We start from the raw sequence: 18,342 nt of genomic DNA, 5'->3' as shown, positions 1-18,342 counted from the left end.
CAGGCAATCAAAGAAAGGCTGAGGTCCCTGCTTATGTTGACATCATTTAAAAGAGGAATAGCACCTGTAAAATAATTGTGTCTCTGCAGGGATCTAATTCAGTGGAGCCAGAGACAACAGGAGAATAACCTGCCTCCTTTCCCCTACCACCCTCTGCCCCCCAAATTAGTAGAAATTATAGAGAGGGCACAGAATAGTGGTTCTCAATCCTGTCTACATATTTAGAGTCACCTGGGGAAGAATTTAAAAAGAAACAGTGACGTTTTTCCCCACCCTAGACCAAGTAAATAAAAAATCTCTACGGTTGGGGCTCAGAAGTCTATATATTTTTTAAAGCTCCCCAGATGATTCTAACGTGTAGCCAAGGTTGAGAACCACTGGTCTAGGACATTCCACAAATCAAGGAATAGACCTTGAAGGGAAGAGAGACTCCTTAACTTGTGAGTGGAGGAGGGGTTGATATGGTTCCTCTTTGTCCCACTTGAATTCTTTTTTTTTTCTTAATTTATTTATTTTTGGCTGTGTTGGGTCTTCGTTGCTGCGCACGCAGGCTTTCTCTAGTTGAGGCGAGTGGGGGCTACTCTTCATTGTGGTGCACGGGCTTCTCATTGCAGTGGCTTCTCTTGTTGCAGAGCACGGGCTCTAGGCAGGCAGGCTTCAGTAGTTGTGGCTCACGGGCTCAGTAGTTGTGGCTTGTGGGCTTCAGTAGTTGTGGCAACGGGCTCAGTAGTTGTGGCTCACGGGCTTCAGTAGTTGTGGCACACGGGCTCAATAGTTGTGGCTCATGGGCTCTAGAGCACAGACTGAGTAGTTGTGGCACACGAGCTTAGTTGCTCCGCGGCATGTGGGATCTTCCCGGACCAGGGCTCGAACCCGTGTCCCCTGCATTGGCAGGTGGATTCTCAACAACTGAGCCACCAGGGAAGCTCCATGTCCCACTTAAATTCTCTCCACCAAACCAAGATCACTAGAAAAGGCCTGGACCGAGTCGTGAGATCCAGGATCTAATCCTAGCCTTGCGGTTCACTATCTTTGTGTGATTTGAGGTAAGTCACTTAATTTTTTATCTCTCCGAACCTCCGTAAAAGAGAAGTGGGCTTGATAAAATGACATCACTTTCCCAGGTTCTCAGAGTACCTTATCAGCATTCACTGTCTGACACTAACAAAGGCCAAATCAGAAGGAAACCACGATTTCTCCTCCCCATTTCAGAAACGTAAAACCTGAAATGCAGAGAGCCCAGGTAACTCCCCACACAAGAGCAGGTGAGGTGAGGACGGCTGCTCTCTTCATCAGCCGTGGTTTGGTTGTCATTTACAGGGGATTTGGGTTTCTTGTACAGGATATGTGGGGACAGCAGTGTTTTTCTTAAATACCAATCCATTTCTTATCAGGGATTTTATTAACCCAGAGGAAGAATAGAAGAGTAAATGGTATACTTATTTGGAAGTTTGATTTCTCTCTCTTTCTTTTTCTGGTTGTTTTTCCTGCTGTCTCCCTTAAGTATCTGCTCTTCTTTTAAAATATGAATAGATTTGATAGCTTTCTCCTAAAAACAGTGGTTCTCAACCAGAGACAAATTTGCCCCTCCCTCCCTCCCAGGGGAGCATCCAACAATATCTACAGATATTTTTGTCATAATGTGGGGGGCGGGGAAGTGGATGCTTCTGGCATGTAGTGGGTAGAAGACAGGGATGCTGCTAAATGTCCTACAATACACAGGACAGTCCTCACAACAAAGAATTATCCAGCCCCAAATGTCAATAGTGCTGAGGTTAAGAAAACCCATCCTAAAACGCGAATGAGCTTTGTCACCCCTGTTTCACAGAAATGTCAGTTTCTGAGCATATCACAGTTAAGGTGCTTTTATCCCTGATGCATTTAGCGACAGCAGTGACTTCTGAAGATCAAGTAGCTCATGACAGCAAGAGTGTTCTTCAGTAGGAGGGAATTAAATAGCTGTGTAAAATTCCAATATTTATTCAGTTCTTGTGTAACATTATTTACAGGCATTGGAACTACTTATGGGCAAAAATGTCATAACTGTAAGACAATCACAGAAATTGCCTTCACGAATACAAAACCTGCAGAGGCCTTTGTTACCAGACTTTGAGAGAAGTGGACTTTGGGACCCCTAGAAATTGAGATGTTCAGGCTCCTTCACTGACAAGTTCCGTGGGAGATAAACAGGTTTTGTTTTAAGTATGTGTATGTGTAAAAAATGATCTGAAGGACTCACATCAAACTTAATAGTGGTTTCCCATAGGGAAGGGGAGAAGAGAAGAGAAAGATGGGATAGAGGGGGAGAAACAGGACTTCATCTTTTTTTTTTTTTTTAAAGAAGATGTTGGGGGTAGGAGTTTATTAATTAATTTATTTATTTTTGCTGTGCTGGGTCTTTGTCTCTGTGCGAGGGCTCCCTCCAGTCGCGGCAAGTGGGGGCCACTCTTCATCGCGGTGCGCGGGCCTCTCACTGTTGTGGCCTCTCGCGTTGCAGAGCACAGGCTCCAGACACGCAGGCTCAGCAGTTGTAGCTCACAGGCCCAGCCGCTCCGCGGCATGGGGGATCCTCCCAGACCAGGGCTCGAACCCGTGTCCGCTGCACTAGCAGGCAGACTCCCAACCACTGCGCCACCAGGGAAGCCCCATCTTTTTTTATAAATCAGATTTATTGAAATATAATTTCCATACAGTAAAATTCACAAGCTTTAAATGTGCAGTTCAGTGGGCTTTGACAAATGTATATAGTTGTGTTAAGTCCAATAGAATTTTTAATTTTTCATATTTGAATCTTGTACAAGAAACTTATGTTTTTTATTTATAATTTGTATTTTGGTTTATAATTTAAAAACATGTTTTTAGAAAAACCGTTCGAAATTATGTAATCATACTGCCCCTCATTTTGTAAAAGCGACTTAACAAAGATGCATGAAGCATAGCAAAATAACATAACTGGAAATGAAAGGGATGTAAAAGGAGAAACAATAATTTAAATTGGAGCCAAGTTTAAGAATGCAAACCATGAATTCTCATTTCCTCTTTATACGTAGGACATTCAGACTTTAAGCTTCCAATCAGTCATCCTCGCTTATATGTTTGAGAACTTCATTGAATTTAGGTTCCTATTTAGCAAATCCAATTTGCTCTCCTTCCTTTTAAGTATTCATGATAACTTATACCGTCAGTGTTTTTCATAAGCTCATTGAAGGCTAACCCCCAAATATTGTTTGCCCATGAGAAAGCAAGAGTTACATGAGCCAGGTTTTAAAACTAAAGTTATCCTTGGTACTAACAAAGAAGGTAGAGAGTGACTTAAGGTAACTTTCTATGAAAAGCCAACTTCTGCTGAAATTCAGGAACCAAGTCTTGTAGAACCATGAAGTCCCCTGTGTAGGGCAGCGGTTTTCTGGAGCCAGCTTCTACTAGCTTACCAGGGTCAATTGTTACATTTTGGGGAATTTTGACAGCTGGTTGTTAAACACATCCATTATTAAAAATCAGATTACATAAACTTATGATTAAAGAAATTTCATTAAAAACAAAGGTAATAGGGCTTCCCTGGTGGCGCAGTGGTTGGGGGTCCGCCTGCCAGTGCGGGGGACGCGGGTTCGTGTCCCGGTCCAGGAAGATCCCACATGCCGCGGAGCGGCTGGGCCCGTGAGCCATGGCCGCTGAGCCTGCGCGTCCGGAGCCTGTGCTCCGCGACGGGAGAGGCCGCGGCAGTGAGAGTCCCGCGTACCACAAAAAAAAAAAAAAAAAAAAAGTGTCATGTGTGTAGCCATTACATTGAGGGAAAAATGAGGAAATATTCTTCCAGTATTCAGAAACTACTATGCACTTCAGCAGAGAAGTCCCTCACATCATTGCCAAACAAGTAAAGTTCCAATATATATCTTCATTATTTCATTTGTCTTACTCATTAGTGTAAACAAAATATCAACCAGCAGCCATGTTGGAACTACAGTAATTTGTCAATTGCAACTATTAGGTTGGCCTCAAACGCACGAGCTCTGCAAAACTCAACAGAAGCATTCTGTGAGAATCAATTGACAATATGAAATTTATAGTCAAGAGTATTGAAATTTTTATTATTATTTATAAATTGTAAAGGATGCTACCCATCCTTTATATCAGTAAAATGTATAATAAACTTCTGTAGGTATATTATGCATATGTTTTCCCCCATATTTACCAGCACACTATTGCCTGGAGCTGAAGATCTCAGGGCACTAAACATATGCTAAAGACTCTTTTGTTCGGCGCCCAGGCTAAGAGTACAGTTAGGTAGAGGGATATAGTTGAAAGTCCCAATGATGATTTTCTTCACACTATTCCAGAAAAAAAGAATGCTCTTTCCTGTGCATAGACTCTTCCCTAACTCCCAGGCAACCCTTTCACAAATGGCCAAGCAGACTGGGTAGAGGATTTTGAATGTCTCAAAGCAAAACAGTTACAATTATTGCAAGGAAAATGTTTGAATGTGTGCCTTACTGATGAGATAACCAAGGAATCATTTGCTCATACAGAGACTAAGCATTAATCCACCAGTGGTGGGGTCTGAGTGAACAGGGCTGGTCCTGGGCATCATTGCAAAGTGTGTGTGTTTGGCCGTTTCTCATCTCTTACCTTGGAGCTTACCCCTCTACTGCTCTAGAGGTGATAATGCCTCTTCACCCACTGTCTTTTTCCATTCCCAAAGGCTTTGCTCTTCCTTCATCTACTTAAAAAATAGAGTAGCTAGCTCTGGAAACCAACCTATGTAGTCTAGTAGCAAACGCGGATGACTTCAGAGGCCAGACCTTCTCTGTCTAAGATGCACTTAAATGCAAACTTTTCAATATATGTGCACGTCAAATAAATTGTATCTACAAGAAGAATTAGCCCACAGGCTGTCAGTTAGTGAGCTCCGAGTCTAATCTTTCAAGGGCTATTGTCAAGGTGGTAGATTGGTGTGAAGTAAAAAGGTGGGCGTTTGGAGGCTGACTCACCTGGACCTGAATCCTGGATTTCTGTCTTAATGTGTGACCTTGGAAAAATTACTGAATTATCTGAACCTTGGCTTTCTTATCGGTAAAATGAATTGTTAAAGAAAGAAATAAGTGAAGGTAGATAAACCATCAATAAAGAGAAGATAGCTCAATAAACATTCCAATTCTTTCTTGCTATTGAATGACCCAGGGGGAAACTGAAAGATCACCCAGCTCCCAATACCCAAGGAAGTTAATTTTTGATGATGAGATTTTAGGAGCTGAATTTAGGGTGCAGGTATCTGAAGAAACATAGCCAGGGCATGACCTCAGTAGCCAAGTAGGCAGCTGTCTACTGTACTTATTCAAGACTAAGAATAAGACTGTGGGATATTTGCTTCTGCTACAGAACTAGTCTTAGAGAAGCATGGCAGGGGTAAGAAGGGAAGGTAGGATGCTAGACTTCGCATTTTGGAAGTACTTTGGTCTGATTTTTTTCCTCTCCACTCCTTGAGTCAAAAACTTAAATCAGGGCTGTGACTACCCGTAGAAGCTCCCCTTGTTCCTTCTGCCCATGCCCTGCTCCCCAGCCCTCCGCAGAGCTCAGAGTGTTCCTGTAAGAGTATGGGGGGTTTTTCCCAGCCTTCCACAGAAACCACTGTGTTTGAAGATTCCTTGCAGAAATGGTTTATGTGACTTGTGGTTGTAGTTTGAATAGTAGAAGAATTCTTTCCTCTACATTTTCACGTGTGCCATATGATCTGAGTGAAGCAGCAGCTCCAAACATGAGATAATATGTGGAGGAAATGTCATCTAGCTTGGAAGGGAATATTTGGCATTGAAAGTTTGCCCAGATTTGACTAAAAAAAACCATGTAACCTCATTCTTAGGATCACAGCCCATCAATTCAGAGAGGTTGTTTAAAAGACAACCTCTCTCAGGTTATGTTCATTTTGAGCTGATCCATGGAAAAACCATTAAAAAATGAAAACATGATATCAATTCTAGAATGTTATTCATAGCCGTTTGACTCAGCCTTAAAAGGACTGCAAGGACTTGATGCCTGGTGTATTGTCAGACGCTCAATGAACTGTTGATGGATGGGTGGATAAATAAATGTATGAATGATTCTAGATATTCAGGAGCAATGAAAAGTGTACTTGAGCATCATATATTGTATATCTCAATAGAATCTATAATGAGTTGCTTTATTGAGTTGGCTCCATTTTGATACGCTGAGATGAATACATATGTATATTTCATAGGAAGATCAATTATGAGCAAGCCAAAAATGTGCTCTGTTTCCTAAACATCTTTAAATACGTTCTATATAACTTTGCTTCGGTATTTGACCAATGCATCCAACATTGTTCTGTGAAACAACATAGCCTGGGAATTTTTTCAGAATAATTGATGTACTACAAAGAAACCATGAGTAACAAGTGGGAGAATGAAACTGCCTTCCAGACTTTTGGATGAGAAAATTCCCAGAAACGTTGGGAACTGCCGGAAATGCCTGGTTGTTAATGCAACTAGCCATGCAAATCATCTTGGGCTGGATGACATTTCCCACTCTGTTTTGTGACAGCTCCCCTCTGGGGAGCAAGGCCGGTTCCTCCAAACCAGCAGCTGTGTAACAGACCACCACAACGTGGCCAAGATGATTCTCAGAGCCGTTTCCTCGCACGGCTGCATGCCTTCTTCGTTAAAGAGATGCCTCTGTCAGGAGTAAGGCTGACTTTCTTTTTACTGCTAGTTTACCCTTGACCTTCCTTAAATTATAGACTATCATCTCCTGAAGGCAGAATCTGTGACCAAGTTACCTTTTCATCTCTTTCCCGTTCCCACCTCCCACTGCCATCGCGCCCGCCCTGAAGGGGGCGCTCCAAGAGGACAGTTGAATTGAACGGAACACCAATTGTATCCAGTCCTGATGATATTCAGTAATTACTCTCTTTTACACAAAGTGGAATAACTCCTTCGGGAAATTGCAGAAATCAGAAAAGACATTTAGAGCAGCGAGTTAACCTCTCAGATACTCCCCCAAAGCCTTGTAGAACTGCTGCGTGTTACCCGGAGTCCGGGGCCTCTCGGGAACTTGAGGCGTGGGGACGGATTAGCGGTTTTCTCCTTTCCGTGCTGGCTCCCAGCGCAGCCAGAAGCAGGAAGCATAGCCCCCGGTGTTAAAAGAACACTTTACACACAGCTCTGGAGCAATACACCGCCTCCACCCCTTTTTAGGAAAAAATGTTGGGACATGGAACTAAACAGCCTAGCAGCCACATTCTCAGAATATTTGAAATGATACTCATCTTTTAACAAAGGCTTCTGTGCATCCACAAAGCGGAAGCAGACCCCGTTCCTCTGCCTCGCGCTGGCTCTGTCCTTGGGAGCCTGAGCTCTTTGAGGTGATGCCCTGCCAGGCGGGCCGGGAGCACATGCTCACATCTTCGCAGTGCCGTTCCAACACCACAGGGGAGAGATGCTAGAGAGACACACAGTCTCCTGAACCTTTTTCTGTGTATTCCCCTCTGGATGGCAAGCGCCCTGCATTGTGTATATATGTGCGTCTTCTGAACCCAGCCATAAATAAATGCAAGCTGTCTTATTCAGACAATAACAACATATAAGAGAAAGAAAAACAGTCACTAACAGGAAAAGAAAAACCTGTTCTTTGTCCCAAAAGAGAGAAACCCTTTGTGTTCAGAATAAACACCTTTAGCTTTTTCATGGAAAAAATGTATTTTTTGTTTATTATCTATAGTTACCACTTCCTAAATCCTTTTAGTTTAGAAAGACTACGCCTGACAGAGCTTTTGTATTTTTCTTTCCACAGTTAAGCAGAGCCACTCACTGCTCCACACAGGGTCTGTTCTAGTATTAAAAGTCATTTCTTTTGGCACAGATTTTAACCTGTCTTAAAATGATAACCATGCGGTCTTGATAAATTATTTGAAAAGCTTCTCCTAAGGTGGCTTGGTGGTTTTGTTAAGACATTTATTTTAAGAGTATCTCTCAATAGAATTTATCAGTGAATTACTTTATGTATTCCCAGCATTAAATTATTTCCGCTCTAAGAATATTATAACTCCTTTCCTCACAGTGATGAAAAAAATGAAACTATCCTCAAACAGTGCTAGGTTGGGTACTGACCTTATGTCAGTAATTTTTGGAATGTTCCCACCAGAAGTTATAAATTATAAATATAAGGCCCAGAAGAGAGAGAAACATTCAAGAGTGAGGAAAACAGCAATTAGAATTTCACATAAATACCATCAACTGGAGAACAACAAATCGAGCACATGGGAGGGGAGTGGTATTGTTCAAGCTAGGATGTGGGGAGATGGGAGGGAACATGGAGAGAGCTGAAGGCCGGGTAAATAAAGCACACCAGGAAAAGAAGGATTCAGTGTCTATTATTCCAGAGAAAATGGGAACTTTCTGAGGTAGGTTTCTCTGCAACCTTGGAGATTCTAGTTTGTTCCTTCCCTGATAAACAAAAAGTCAGCAGTAATAACATCCTTGATAACACTTCCTCTGGAATGTATAACATTCCATGTTTCTGCTTCATAGTCACCACCGGACATGCATGAGTCAGACTGAGAGGTGGGGAATTTGCTGGGCTGCTCATGGGACCATTGAAGTTATAGTCAAGGCTTATGAGGTGTGGCTATGCTTCTTTCTCTTTCAACTCATCTTGTACTAAGAGCCATAGGTGATTTCTTTATCTCAGAACAGGCTATCTTAAGTGTGAGGTTAAAGGGCAAAGCTTGCCAAAACAGTAGATGGGACTGCAGACTGGAAACCTGAACCTTGTTTGTCTGGTCATGCTGTCGTAAAATACTAGCAGCTAATTAAGGGCTTAGTACAGCGCCTAATTATATTCATTATCTTCACTTATCTTTCACAATAAGTATGTCAAAGGCTATTATTATCCCAATTTTATAGATGAGGAAACTAAGAAGTCAAAAAAAAGCTTGAATTTCTATAGCTCACAAAGGATACAGCAGAGACTTAAACCCAGGTCTCTTTCCAGAGTTCACCGTCTTAATGTGTCCCCTCCTACACAATAATAAAGGGAAGCTACTATTATTTTTTTTTTGAAAGCAGCCAAAAGAAAGTCTGCCTAAGATATAATTAAATAGCAATTCATAATAGAGGAGAGCTACTTGCGTCTGGAAATTTTCTCTTAAACAAGCCTCTTCATATTATTTTTGGGCACATCCATTTTATAAAGAGGGCTAAATTGAATATGTTGTTAATTTGCTTATAATAGTTCTAAATTGTCCATGTCCTTGAATAGATACAAGGTTTCTCAGGCTGGGCTCTAAGGAAGAACCCACCCCACCCGTGGGTGATCCACCCTATGGGCCTATCCCCTCGGGGAACAATTTACATTAAAAAGTGCAAAAGAAGGGCTTCCCTGGTGGCGCAGTGGTTGAGAGTCCGCCTGCCAATGCAGGGGACACGAGTTCGTACCCCCGTCCGGGAAGATCCCACATCCCACATGCCGCGGAGCAGCTGGGCCCGTGAGCCATGGCCACTGAGCCTGCGCGTCCAGAGCCTGTGCTCCACAACGGGAGAGGCCACAACAGTGAGAGGCCTGTGTACCGCAAAAAAAAAAAAAAAAAAAAAAAAGTGCGAAAGAGATGTCCAGTCAAGTCGAAAATGTACCGTGTCATAACAGGATTACACACAAAAAGAGAATGAATGGTACCATGATTAATTTTGACCATAAATTTAAAGTAGCAAATTAGTGTGAAAAAGTAGATGATATGGTAGTTTGTAGGAGAGAGATTTTGCTGCAGCTCTGGAAGTCAAGAAAGAGCAAAGTGAGATGATTAATAAAGTTTTGAGTTGCACAGATCTGGGTTTAAATCTACAATTATGACCTTGAGCAAGTTATTTGACCTCTCTCAGTCCAACTTCGTCATCTGTAAAATGGGAATTTGGGGATTCAGTAATAAATGTAAAATGTTTAGCATGGTGCTCTGCCTGTTCTTATTGTAATATAATTGTCTATTTGTCTGACAGTCTCCTCCATTAGCCTGTGACCTCTTCAAAAACTGGATTTATGTCTGTTTATCTTTGTGTCTCTGAGCCTTTGATATAGTGCTTAAGCTCATCCCCACTCTTGATGTTTCCTTCTATGTGAAGGATGTTCCATTATCATATTATTCCTGGTTTCTGTCTGCTCTTGACATATTCCCCACTTGGAGAAGAGAATGGATTACCTGATTGGTGAGTCAAGAAGGCCTTACCATCTGTACTCTTCACATCCTCTTGGGAGTGAAGTTTCTGCAGGGAGCGTGGTGTCTCTTCTGCCCTTCCACACCGTAAATCTTACTGTTCAGTGCCTCCATGACTTAGTAGACAAGAGACCTAACTCTGGGGTCCTATAATATGAGGCCCATTTCCACACAAATCTTGAGGGGCAAAGGAAGACCTAGCTTGAAAGATAGATTAGAACCAGACAGTGAAAAGATCTTCTTATACCTCCATGGCATGACATTTTGGCAGATTCCTTAAAACATATAGATAATGATAAAGAATGGAAAGAGTCTACATGAGTAAGCCCAAAATCATACTTGTTTTTGTTTTTAATGTTTGGATATTTTTGGCGTGGGGGAGGGGTGCAGGGGAATGGGGAAGGTTGTTCTTTGCATTTTTGTTTTAATTTGTTGAGGGGCTGAAGATGAGATATCAATATTTTAAGTTCTTTGCAGAATTCATTTTTGTCTTATCTTTAAGTTATTTTATACTAAGGTACTAATAAACCCTTCATTTGATGAATGGACCTGCTAAGTCAGTTTTTCTCCAAGTGTGGTCCAGGGACCATCTGCCTCAGAATTACCTGGAGGGCTTCAGAATACAAATTATTATGCCTCACCTCAAACCTGCCAAACCAGAATCCCTGGGGGCATGGCCTTGGAATATGATTTTAACATTCTCCGCAAGGGATTTTTATGTTCATTGTATTAAGGGCAGCACCTGCCAACAGACAAGTGAATTCAATTTAAATGTACCGAGAAGAGGAAATTATGTTTGTGTGTGTGTGTGTGTGTGTGTGCAGTTATTGCTAAATCAGTTAACTGACCATTCTGATTACTGCTACCGACCATTCTGATTACTGCTATGATCCTTTTTCCCTATAGACCAGAGCAGCCCTGCTTACTCAGCTGAGGATATCATCAAAACCCCAGCTGGGCCTTTTGTCTATGTGTCTTTCTGATAGATCTTATGAAACAAATAATCATTTTAAAACCCTTAAAAGCTTAGAGACTGGGCTTCCCTGGTGGCGCAGTGGTTGAGAGTCCGCCTGCCGATGCAGGGGACACGGGTTCGTGCCCCGGTCCGGGAAGATCCCACATGCCGTGCAGCGGCAAGGCCCATGAGCCATGGCCGCTGAGCCTGCGCGTCCGGAAAACTTAGAGACAAACACGTACTTTTAAAAGAACAAGAAGAACCCTTACAATTCTTCCAAAGAATCGTAGCTACATCCAGTTTTCCTCTTTTGGTTCTAAGTGTCTAGAGGTAATAGACAGGAACTTCAACACAGAGGAACATTCTTAGGTATGGATTGCAAGCTTTTATCCCACCACACTGCCCTCCTTCTGTTGGCAAGTGTGGGAGACGCTCTGCTTAGGCCTGCTTTGTTTCTCGTTATAGATCATGCAACAGATGAGTGACCACCGCTACGACAAACTCACTGTGCCTGATGACACGGCCGCAAACTGCTTATATCTAAATATCCCCAATAAAGGCCACGTCTTGCTGCACCGAACCCCAGAAGAGTATCCAGAAAGTGCAAAGGTAAAAAAAAAAAGTCCTTCCTGCCACAGCAGCTGAGTAGGCCTCCCTTTGCAGCCTTCCTGCCTAGGGATTTTTTTCACAATAGAGTGACAAATAACAGGGCTTCCTTTTCCCCTATACACATCATTAGGAAAGCCAAAAGGATAACATAATTTATTTATTTATTTTATATGATTTTTTTAACATGTTTATTGGAGTATAATTGCTTTACAATGGTGTGTTAGTCTCTGCTTTATTACCAAGTGAATCAGTTATACACATACATATGTTCCCATATCTCTTCCCTCTTACGTCTCCCTCCCTCCCACCCTCCCTATCCCACCCCTCAGAATGAGAGAAAATATTTGCAAATGAAGCAACTGACAAAGGATTAATCTCCAAAATGTACAAGGATAACATAATTTAGGGCCGAAGGAAAGTTTATTTAACTCGCTCTTCTCGTTAGTGTCATTGGTCACTAATGCATGCAGAGTAATTGAGATGATCATGCCTGGTATTCAGACCTTTTCAAATGAGTATTTAGATCTCCCAAGTCTGTGCTCCAGCTTTGATTAAATGTACTTCTTGACACTGACATGCTCATTAAGCATAGAGACCTACAATTAGATGGCCAACTGCCTCATTGTTTTCTGATAAATCTAAGCTGCCCCTCATCAGAGGGTCATTTGTTTCTTCAGTCAGAGAAGTAGGAATGACCCAGAGAGAAGGGTGCTCAAAAGCAGGGGCTACACATCCTAGGCAACAAAGGCCTGAAAGGATAGAACAAGAAGAAATATAAATACAGCACACTTGGAACCAGCCAACTGGTCCCTCCAAGCAGCTCTGCATTTATGTTCCAGCCAGGGAATTGCCCCCTCCATATGGAATTCCTTCCTGGTCTGAGAAAATCTTCCCAGTCTTTCAGGGCACTCTGCCAGTCTCATCTGTGTACTTTGGTAATTTCAATTTAATCATACCAAGCAGATTAAGGGTGTTGGTCCATAGATCCTTCAAGTGTTCATGTCTTTTTTAGGCATTTCAGTATGTTCATCTCTGTCCAGAGGAGCAAGATATTTATAGTAAGCATTACAGAAGAGTCTTAGTAACCACTGATCTCTCTCTCTTTTCTTTCAATCTTAAACTTTAAAACTTTTAGAAAATAGTTTATGCTACCTTTTAAGTATGCAATACTGTATAATTACTAGGCTTATCCTCCTAGTCAGGAAGGATCCCCTTCAGCAGATTAAAAAGAGAGCAGGGGAAGAGGATAAATAGATTTTTTTTTTTCTTCTTCCATGGCTGAAAGTGTGAACCTGAGGAAAATATAGGACCCCTGACCCCCTGGACTGGGGCTTAACCAGCTCTCAGATGAATAGTAGGTCTCACAATTTAATGTGCCTCAGGGTTGTTAAAAATACAGGTTCCTAGACCTCCCCACCCTAGAATCTGCCATGTCAGTAAGCACCCTGGTCACTGAACTCACTTGGAGAAACACAGCTCTGGATCATTCGTACCCCTTCAGCCACATCAATCATCCGATAACGAGATGATCATTAACTGCTTCTGAATTCAGCCCTGGGTCTACCACCAAAAAACAGTAACATCATATTTATTGAGTGCTTCCCCTGTGCCAGGCACACCGCATGTACTATCTTATTCATTCCTTACAGCAGCCCTGTGAGGGTGCTGTTATTACTCCAGTCTTACAGAGAAATAATCCCAAGGCGATGCCACTTGACCGAAATTACACTTGGAGCAGTAAGTTGGCAGAACTGGGGCTGGAACCCAACTCTGTGTGGTTCCAGCACTCTTAATTAACCACTGTACCAAAGTACATCCTACAGAAGCATGGTGGATTGTTTTTAGGCAGTGTATTTGCAAGTGATTTTGCCTTTTTTTAAAAAAAAAATGTTCTTTGTTTTATCATCAGAGAAAAAATCTGTGGACTGTTAATTTGAAGGTTTGACACATGCTTGCTTTCTATTCGTGTCAAAAGATGCTCTAAAATTCACACACCTGTAATTTAAAAGCAGTTTGACCTGAAACCCTTCACTTAAATTATACTTTGTCAAGTTTTTCCAATGGTCTTATTAAGGAAAGGAACATGATAGTTGAGAGGGTTTTGAAGCGTGGAGAGAGAGTCCTACTCAGCCTGTAAACACGTCCACCAACTTTCATATATCACTTAATCTAGCAATGACAAGGGAAGAGTAAAGGCCTTTCTAGTAACAACCACATTTCTGACACATCTTTGGCTTTGAGGTTAGAGCATAGAGCTAGTGGTTAACCAATGCTGCTAGCTCTCTGGGTATCGCTGTAGGCACGTGTGTGGTCTTGGTTCCATGCATATCTTGGGGTTCAATGGGTGAAAAGCCTAAACTTACAAGCTACATGAATCCTCTACCCCAGGTGGAGGGGGTGGGCCTGGGGGCCAGGGAAGACAGAGGCAGAAACATAAGCCTTCTTCTCTACTTTTCCTTGATTCCTCCTGCAGGTTTATGAAAAGCTGAAGGACCATATGCTGATCCCCGTGAGCCATTCTGAAATGGAAAAGGTGGACGGGCTGCTGACCTGCTGCTCGATTTTAATTAACAAGAAAGTAGAGTCCTGAGTCGCAGTCCCTCCCTTGTTGCCGGCAATACTGCACTTGTAAGGCCGATAACTGTACCCATTCCTACCGTTTTCATTGACAATCTTTTATGCCACTCTGCTACTAACACTGGTCTACAATTCTAAATTTAATTGCTTCGTTCTGCACCTCCCCCAGCCCCTCCCCTCGAGGTGGTACCTAAACTGTGGATTTGCTCAATGAATTAAGCCATCTAGAAAATATAGAGCTAATGAATTATTCAAATGTGATTAATAATTGTAAGGAAACACTCATTTTAGTGTTTGTATTATCAGTGTGAAAATTGTTTATTTGCCAATATAAACCGAAGAATGTCTTTTTGATCAGTCAGCTAAGCTGGATTTTCTTTCTGTATATCATTAATTATCTTTGGCTCCTATGAAATTCCCTGGTCTGTGGATCCTCCTCCTTTCCCTCTTTGTTTCCATCTGAAGTATGAAAACTTTCCCACTTCTATCACAGTCACCTCGACCTTGGGTAGAATCCGGGGTCTTGCCTTCTGCACATCTTCCTGCAGGTCGACCCTGTCTGCCAGCAGTCTTTCTGCCTCGCCGCTACATCTGCCGCCACCACCACTTTCCCCCAGAGGGTCAAACAGGCCCCTCGGCAGAACCGTGACCAAAATCAGAGCGGCTGTTTGGGGGAGAGTTCACTGCACAGAGGCACATCCCAGTGGGGTTTGCCCCAGAGATCTAAATTCTAGAAGAAGTAGGGCACCACACCTAGGAAGGTGAATTCAGCACCAGATGGTTGCTAGGGGGTTGCAGATCAAGAAGCTTGGACACACCCCATGAGTACAACACTTTAGAAAGTCTTTAAATCACATTCCGTGAATTTTTGCTTTATTACTGGCCATATACAGATCTTGGGAATAGACTTATTTTTTTCTTTCAATTTACTTTCATTTCCCCCCATTGTGACTCACCCTGTTTCCAGGCTTCTACCCCTTAATCTACAGAGTTATTTTTTTGCTGACCTACAGAGTTATTTCTTTCAAAAGAGACATTACATCTAAAAATGATTATTGATGGTCTAGTGCGAGCCAGATGGAGCATGTTCAGGAAGTGATAGGCTTGGTGCTTGAAATCAGCTGCAGACAATGGACACTTCTACTTTGAAATATCCGTGAATATTTACTGTGGAATTCAATTAAAACTTCTCTCCTCTGTAGCCTTCCACAACCTTAAACTGACACGAATCTCTTAACAAAGAACAATGCCGCAGTGAAGGGAGAGATGGTTGTCTTTTACTTAAATGAAAGAATCAGTCTTTTAGCAGACCAGGGAAATGGTACTTTCCAAGGAATGGTGACTGATCCAGGCATGTTATCAAACTTCCCAGTCATCTCCACCTTTCCTGTATTGCCTATGGCTAAGATTAAGATTCAGGGAGTTTAAGGAATGCTACTTCACGTCTTGCTAGGCTCACCTAACGTGTTTGTAATCAGACATTCCTCATATTTGGTGACCAAGAGAGAATACCTTCATTCATTTCATCTCCCCCTGAACAAATGGAAGTGAGAAACCTCTGAACAAATCAAGACAACCTTAACTACTATTTTTTTCATTTATTCGATCATTTTATGTCAGACTTAGAAGAAGTTCCTTCTCCTCCTTCTTTTTCTTTTTGCTTGACTTTAATATTCATATCACGTTCAAATATTTAATTTCATGCATCCTATGACTGAAACGTATCTTGGTCACTGGCATATTTCCAACTGTCTCATCATGGGTGAATAATATGTTTTTACCACAGAGAGAATGAATGTTACCCACATGCCCAAGTTAATAAAGAAAAATTGTCCTCAGTAGTTATGGTTGCCCTTTGGGGTTAAATCCGGCCCTATGCTGGCAAAAACAGAAATCCTCCCTCAAAGACAACCACAGGAAAACTCACTCAATCAGCCACTTCAGTCTTAATAGTACAGCTAACTGGCATATAATTTCCAATATCTTTATTTCTAGCTTTCCAAACTAAAGAACTGTTCTCTATTATGTTTAGTAAATTGCAAGTGAATCAATTTTTCTTTTGAACCATTTGTTCTACAGAAGGCTGTTTTCACTTTTCCTTTTCTTTTCATCTTTCCATCTTTCCTTCTCTTTGTCTCAAGAAATCACTTAGAATCTATGTGCTTCTTCTACAGAATCTTATTCTGCACTGCTACATCACCTACAAGGCTGGCTTCTTTGGACTCTCTCTGTGATATGCTGATGTGGAAACCTAAAATATTTGCAGCATAGTAGTATTATTTCTTTTGTGTACTCATCAGCATCATATTATCTTTGAAGAAGAAAGACAACCCGCTACCCCGTTACCTAGGTTCCCCTCTTGTCCATTGTGATTTATAAGGAAAAGCTAACAGAAACTGCTTTTTGACATTATAAAGACATTAGAGATTGTATTTAAGTAAATAAAAGTTGAGTCAGAATCACTTGGTCAGTAAGATTCAACTTACTAAGGACAATATAGAGAAAGTACGTGATTTAGCATTGTTTCTTCAACTGTGATGAATTGCTATAGAAATCAGCAGGCAGATCTCTCTACCGTGTATTGATTGCTCTTTTAAGCTACTGTGAACAGGCTACTAAGGCCATCTCTTCATCTAGAAGGGGAGAAATAGTCTGTAGATGAACAATGTGACTTATTTAGAGTTGCATGTTAGTCTTCGTAATTATTTACTCCTTTACATTCTACAGAACTCAGACATGATTTCCACGTGGTGTTAGATTCGTGCATTTTATCATACTGACCATCCTGTTACAGACAGTGTATGGTTATCCACTCTGTGTGCCAAAACCAGTAATGCCTTTCACGGTCCTTTAGTCCAGAGAAATTCTGCACTGATTTTAGTCTCTTGCTGTACTGATCCTACAAGTATACCAATCACGATGGAATAAAGTGTGAGTTGTACTGTGATCAATAGCCCATGTCTCTTTCTTGCAACAGAAACTGCTGTGGTGAATGAAGTCACCATTTCTTTGCTACCAGAGATGGGAAGTTTTTGGGTTTTTTTTCTCTTGTCCTATAAGCTATGGAATTAGAAATACTTACCTGTAAGTCAACTGCTATCAAAAGCTTGGATTAAAATGATAATCAAAGGATACTTCATACTTCTGGTGCTTTAAAAGTATGCATATTATCCACGTGTGGTCTGGAGATCTTGATTTCACATATGTTCCTCCTCAAAAAGGCTTCCCTTGTTCCTTTGACTCCTGTCATCAGCACATTATAATATGGCTCAGTTATGGAGACGGTTGAAAGATTTTTTCCTGTGTTCATGCAAGAGTTTGCTTTTTGTTTTTGTTTATTTTATAGTAAGAGTTTTTTAGGAAATATGAAGTTTTTTTAATAAGACTTTTTATTTCCAACAATTTTTTTCAAACTGAAAGTAGCTTCATTGTTCTCTTTTTCTGACTGTAAAAATAATAACCGCTCACTGCAAAAATAAAAATCAAACCTTACCCAAAAAAACATAAAAACAAAAGTAAAGGAAAAAAAATTACCCCAAATTTTATCACCTACAGACAGCTGCTATTAGCATCTTGGAGAATATCCTCACATCTAGGAGTAGATACAGATATAAATATGGAATGATTGTACATCATCATTAGTGCTTCCTTCACTTAGCAATATATTGTGGCCATCTCTCCATGTCAATAAATGGAGATCTACATCATCAACTTGAACAGCCCTGAATAATTCACAATAAGGTTGTCACAGCAGCTCTTTCCAATTTATGTGGAGTGTTCTATCACAGATGTTTGGTGTGCCCACATTTCTAGTAACCGCGGGTCTTTAGGCTATCAAACATGTTCTGCTTATAAGCTCTCACACACCCCAAGGGTTAGCTCAATCCGTAATCCTCTTACCATAACTGAAGGGTACATGCAAAAGCCCATCAGAAGCACAAACCAGTACTAAAATCCCTTGGAGAGGTCACTGATTTAGTCACAC

The 18,342-nt window shown here is 41.4% G+C and overlaps 1 protein-coding gene across 1 annotated transcript in view; it reads left to right on the top strand.

Moving 5' to 3' along the window:
- DDAH1 (dimethylarginine dimethylaminohydrolase 1) overlaps nucleotides 1-16,325 on the top strand; it is a 152,737-nt gene extending 136,412 nt beyond the window's left edge. The window contains exons 5-6 of the mRNA XM_060024732.1: nucleotides 11,637-11,780; nucleotides 14,254-16,325. Of these exons, the coding sequence (XP_059880715.1) occupies nucleotides 11,637-11,780; nucleotides 14,254-14,370 (261 nt within the window). The 3' untranslated portion in view covers nucleotides 14,371-16,325. The remainder of the gene's footprint in view (nucleotides 1-11,636; nucleotides 11,781-14,253) is intronic.
- Nucleotides 16,326-18,342: the final 2,017 nt, after the last annotated feature.

Source organism: Delphinus delphis, chromosome 1 (genome assembly GCF_949987515.2).
Source record: "Delphinus delphis chromosome 1, mDelDel1.2, whole genome shotgun sequence".
Lineage (NCBI taxonomy): Eukaryota > Metazoa > Chordata > Mammalia > Artiodactyla > Delphinidae > Delphinus > Delphinus delphis.
The sequence above is the reverse complement of the archived record's forward strand: the minus strand, read 5'-3'. Positions and strand labels throughout refer to the sequence as shown.